Source organism: Megalobrama amblycephala, linkage group LG13, assembly GCF_018812025.1.
Source record: "Megalobrama amblycephala isolate DHTTF-2021 linkage group LG13, ASM1881202v1, whole genome shotgun sequence".
In the NCBI taxonomy this organism is placed as follows: Eukaryota; Metazoa; Chordata; class Actinopteri; order Cypriniformes; family Xenocyprididae; genus Megalobrama; species Megalobrama amblycephala.
In genome coordinates, this window is record NC_063056.1 from 37,431,823 (window position 1) to 37,437,764 (window position 5,942).

Below are 5,942 nucleotides of genomic sequence, written 5' to 3' on the forward strand. Positions count from 1 at the left end.
GATGTTCCCTTTATCTCTGTAAAGCTATACTTTGACACAATCTGCATTGTAAAAAGCGCTGTATAAATAAATAAAGGTGACATGACGAGTCAAATGTACAGAATACAGCTTTATCTATAGACCAACAACTTTTTGACATGACCTGCAAATTACCACAATACATAAATAATTTGGCGTACCTTAGTGAGAAACAACTGACCTAAGCGCCGCGGCAGGAACGTTAACTTGTGCTCGTGAGAGAGAGTCATTCTCCACGATTATTGGCCGAGAAGATGTAACATGAGATGAGATGGAAGACATGCGTAACAAAGTTCACGTTCTCCTTACAACCATGATGTAGAGCAGTGGTTCCCAACCTTTTTTTCAAGAGACCCCTATTTTAACACTGAAAAATCTTAACGACCCCCATGACCCCCCCCCCATTCAAATACACCAGTATAGACATCAGCTTAATGTGACTGTCAGTTGTTTAAGTTTTTAATAACACCAGAATGCAAACAATTAACTGCAACTTGCAACTACTGAGTTTTTCCAACAACAGATTCCATTTATTTTCCTAAACCCGTTGAGCAAATAACAGCACATTTTAATCTGTTAGCGTAAATATCAAATCTATCCATTTCACTTATTACCTTAAACGTGTAACAACATGCAAGGGTTCACAATGACCGACTTTTGTTTTCAGCCTGTGCTTTTTAACTGATGAACAAACAGAAGCAAATTAAAATTTACTAACATGAATATCACTTATTCAGAGAATTAATGTATTTTTTGTTTTGCATTCTAAAAACTAAAAACATTCACCAATTAAAACACAACAATAACCACTGCATAATAAATATTTACATATTGTAAGTTATGTTTTTTCATGCCTTTTCTCTTGTTCCTGGTTGAATTAAAGCCCTTATTTAATTGTTTTAATGTGACTATTTAATGTGAAGTCTGGGCCTGCATATCCAGGGCTAGAGATTGTATATTAGGCATGATTTTCGTGACAGCCATACGAAAGTCATGGTGCACATCCAGCTTGTTGCGTGCCTTCGTTTTGATGGTTACCAGAGAACTAAAAGCAGTCTCGGACAGGTATGTTGTGGCGAATGGCAGGATGAGTCTGGTTGTAGCATGGTGCGCAAGCTTGGGTGCGACGTTAGGTCCTTTCACCAGCCAGAACCGTTTGTACCCGTGTTCATTGAAGAATCTCCTCAGAAGAGAATTAGACTTGATATCCAAGAGCTCGTCCTCCGCTTGTAAATACTCCACGTCCTCCTCCTGCGCAGTGAATGGATCCATTACCCATGCGCATTTAGCGACATGTTCATCAACATCCGAAAACCGTGACGTCATCTCTTTCTGTAGCCGTTCCATGTGAAGTATGAACTCCTTGCTCAAGGATTCAGGCAAATTTCCCCCGGTCTGTTTAAGAAGTGATGGAAAATGGTGTAGGTCTCGTTTCATCAGCTTATTCCTCCTAAAGTCCACTTTATGCACAAATGCGTCAATAATTTCCTTGCATTCCAGCACATTTGCATCCGCGCTCTGCATGCGCTTGTTTGTTTCATTATAGAGGCTGAAAATATCCGCCAAGTATGACGTTCTGATGAGAAATGCATCTGTCATTTCGTCAAACAGCTTCTGATTGTTCATTTTCAGGAACTCTTTTATTTTTTCTTTTAGTTCAATAAAACGAACCAACACTTGGCCTCTTGATAGCCAGCGCACTTCGGTATGAAGGAGGAGTGTCTGATGCACCTCATCTTCACACAGCTCCGCAAAGATTCGCTTGTTTACCGGGCGGGCTTTTATAAAGTTAACGATCTTTACAACTGTCTTCATTGTTTCATTAAGTTCATCAGAGAGGTGTTTGCTGGCCAAGGCTTGACGGTGTATCATACAGTGAAACACAAGACAGTAGGGTGCTTTTTCTTTCAAACGTGCATTGAAGCCCTTGTTTTTTCCCATCATTGAAGCAGCTCCATCAGTGCAGCATGCGACTAAATTATTATAGGGAATCTGATTCTTTGTGAAGTACGTGTCAATCGCGTGGAAAATATCTTCTCCTCGTGTTGTTGTAGACAAATTAGTCGACAAAAGTATGTCCTGCTTTAGTTCGGAGTCATCAACGTACTGCACATATGCAATGAGGACTGCTTCATCCGCCACAGTAGACGTTTCGTCAAGTTGGATGGAAAATGGGTGCATCTTTAACTTTTCAATCAGTGTGTTCTCAACATCATTTGCCATTCTGTCGATTCTGTGCTTTATTGTATTATTAGACAGAGGTACAGTTTTTAGTTTTGAAGCTGCCTGTGCCCCGCACATTATTTCTGCCATTTTTACACATGCGGGTTTGAGCAGAGTTTCCCCGATGGTGTGTGGCTTTTTTGATTGGGCAATTAAGAGAGCGCACTCGAAGGATGCAACCGTTGCCTGTCTATTTTCATTTCCAGCTCTTGTAAAAACATCTATTATGTTCTGGGGTCTATTTGACATAACAAGTTCTTTTTTCCTCAGGAAAAATTCTGTAGGTTTACCCACCGTCTGTGGGTGTTTGGTGCTCTGATGTCTCATTAGTTTGCAGGGCTTCATGCTTTCATTCGCTAGTCTCTCACCACAGATTACACACTCAATTCTCACCTTGTCCATCGCTTCAATGAAACCAAATTCAAGATAACTGTCTAAATAAGGCCTTGTTTTCTTTTTAGCGCATTCATTTTTATCTTCTCCTCGCCGCTTTGCCATATTTTCTCTTTGCCTCGTTTTTTTTTCGAAGTTACGTCTGTATCTTCCCACTCTCGCGATATGTTGCAAAATTCTCGGCGTTAAGGATTTTTTTTTTGTCATGTTTAATTTTTTTACATTTTTTTTTTTCAGAATTATTTTAATCAGAATTAATTTATCGTGCTCTTTAAAAAAAAAAAAAGATTGGCGACTGGCGACCCCTCGAAAATTATTAGCGACCCCTAGTGGGGGTCGCGACCCCAGGGTTGGGAACCACTGATGTAGAGGATCCACACAGCTAGATCAATGAACCGATTATAAGGACCATCATTTGAAGTGTCACAAAATACTGAAATTATCGTACATTATGGGATTTTTTTCATTATTGATCGTACATCGTACAGAGGTCAAAATTATCGTACAAATACGATAATTATCGTACGTCTGGCAACACTGATTCAAACAGTACAGCACTACTCGCGTTGTTCTTGTGAAAGAGCGACGCGCATTGGTTGGGCGTTACCAATCGGTTCAATGGAGGGGGAGAATATTTTTGTCTAATTTATTATGACAAACTCATATTTGAATAGAAACAAAATTATTGTTACAAAATAAATGAATTCTACATATTTTTCATCTGATCTACTGTGATTTTCATGTTGAAATATTGGGGGGGTTGTAACTGAAGCATTTGAATATTGGGGGGTGACCTCCCCCCCATCCCCCCCACAAACTACGCCCCTGCTTTATGTACAACTTCCATGTGAGACCTATAGTGGAGAACATGGTATCAGAGGGAAAAAAATGAGTTAAGTGTGTGAACGAGGATGAGTTGATAAGTCAGGGACAAAACAGATGCGCTCGAAAAGACGAACACTTAAGTGAAGGACAAGGAAGAAAGTCAACAAAAATACTAAGGACACATAGTAAATCCACTGTTAACCTGCTGACAGTAATTCTTCCATTTGGCCAAGAAGACGTTGACAGGACACAAGTGAAAAAAGGAGACAGACAGCTTTATTCAGTGAGGGACAGAAATGAGACACACCCAGTTAAAAAAAAAGGGAAAAGAAATGGTTCAAACGACTCAAGGACATTAACAAGACATTCTGTACAAATTCAGAATTCTGTTTGATGAATCTGCTGAAACAGCCTAATTGGTGGTTTTCTGAGAGAAACCAAACTAGTTTGGTCGTTGATGGTTTTAAAGGGTTAGTTCACCCCAAAATTTAAATAATGTCATTAATTACTCACCCTTGTGCCGTTCCACACCTGTAAGACCTTCATTCATCTTCAGAACACAAATTAAGATATTATAGTTGAAAACTGATGGCTCGAGGCCTCCATAGCCAGCAATGACATTTCCTCTCTCAAGATCCATTAATGTACTAAAAACATATTTAAATCAGTTCATGTGAGTACAGTGGTTCAATATTAATATTATAAAGCAACGAGGATATTTTTGGTGAGCCAAAAAAACAATATAACGACTTATATAGTGATTGCCGATTTCAAAACACTGCTTCAGGAAGCTTCAGAGCGTTATGAATCTTTTGTGTCGAATCAGTGATTCAGAGCGCCAAAGTCACATGATTGCTGGCTATGCAGGCCTCACTGAGCCATCGGATTTCAACAAAAATATCATAATTTGTGTTCCGAAGATGAACAAAGGTCTTGCGGGTGTGGAACGATATGAGGGTGAGTAATTAATGACAGAATTTTCATTTTTGGGTAAACTAACCCTTTAAGTTTTTCAATAGTTTTAAACCAGCTATCAGTAGCAAACAATTACCACTTGCTCTTCAGGTACATGTTTTGGTTGCCCAAACAACCTTTCAGTGAACAGTTCCTAAAAGAACCATTTTTTCTTAGTGTAAAGAACATTTTAATAATCTAAAGAACCTTTTTCCACTATAAAGAAACTTCTGTAGAATGGAAAGGTTCTATGAATGTTGAAGGTTCTTCATGTAGCCATCAAGGCCAATAAAAAAACCTTTATTTTTAAGAGTTATATCAAGCTTTTGAATTATTAGACGCAAATAATTGACCCTTCGTAAAGACCCGCCCCCCTTAGTTACTGTTGCTTTGTCCGACAAGCCGTGGCGCTGTCACGCCACACAGTGTAAAATACATCGCGGAGCAAAGAGGACACTGACAACATGTCGACAGACAAGACAGAGCAGGGTTACTTATGATATTAAACAAAGTCCCAGCTTTCAAATTGTGTAATTTTTTAAAGAAATTCCAACAATAAAAAACCCTTTTGTGGCTCTTTAATGTGTCGTGACAGATTGCTGTAGCGCCTCAGCTCAAGCGGCTCATGAACTGATCATCTCTTCCTACTAGTTAATTTATAGCATCAAATAAACATGAATGAACATGAGAAGGAATGTTGTTTAAAACGCAGAAAGATGCAATTACACACCATTTGTCAAGTTCAAGTCAGCCAAGGTTAATCTTCTAACTCCTGACTGCATTGTCGGACAAAATGGTGGATTCGGCATTATGATTGGTTAGATCGCTTGTCAATCAAACTCCTTGTGAAGGGTCAATTAAAGGATTAGTCCACTTTCAAATAAAATTTTCAAATTCAAAACGCCTTCCCTATTCAACTTACGGAATGAACGCAGCAACAGTTACATTTTTTCCGTAAGTAGAATAGGGAAGGCGTAGGACATACAGCGTAAGCTTTTTGAAGAATACGGAAAGCCGAAGCACTTACAAAGGCCATTTGTTGATCATTATTGATCATTTGTTGTTTATATAAAGCATATACATTTACAATTTTTTTTTTCGAAAATGACCGATCGTTTCTCTAGATAAGACCGTTATTCCTCGTCTGGTATCGTTTAAAGCTCTTTGAAGCTGCACTGAAACTGTAATTTTGACCTTCAACCATTTGGTGCCCATTGAAGTCCACTATAAGGAGAACAATCCTTGAATGTTTTCATCAAAAACCTTCATTTCTTTTCGACTGAAGACATGGACATCTTGGATGACATGAGGGTGAGTAAATTATCAGGAAAATTTTATTTGATTGTGGACTAATCCTTTAAGTAAAGTCATCAGTGCACAAATGTTTCCAATAATACCCTCAACTGATGTTTTACAGTGGCTTATTTCCAAAAATTAATATCCAACTAGTAAAATATTTTAGAGCAGAACTAGAAAAATATGAAATCACTCATAAAAAACAAATTCCAAACAGCAAGACAGACAAAAGC

At 38.5% G+C, this 5,942-nt stretch overlaps 1 protein-coding gene across 1 annotated transcript; it reads right to left on the reverse strand.

The window, feature by feature from the left end:
- Positions 1–930: 930 nt before the first annotated feature.
- LOC125280823 (protein ZBED8-like) lies at positions 931–2,241 on the reverse strand. The gene has a single exon (XM_048211564.1). The coding sequence runs from the start codon at positions 2,239–2,241 to the stop codon at positions 931–933; it is 1,311 nt and encodes a 436-aa protein (XP_048067521.1).
- Between the last annotated feature and the right edge of the window lie 3,701 nt (positions 2,242–5,942).

Bases quoted from the DNA above. Each gene is read 5' to 3' on its own strand.
- LOC125280823 (XM_048211564.1), bottom strand. From the start codon at position 2,241: ATGGCAAATGATGTTGAGAACACACTGATTGAAAAGTTAAAGATGCAC.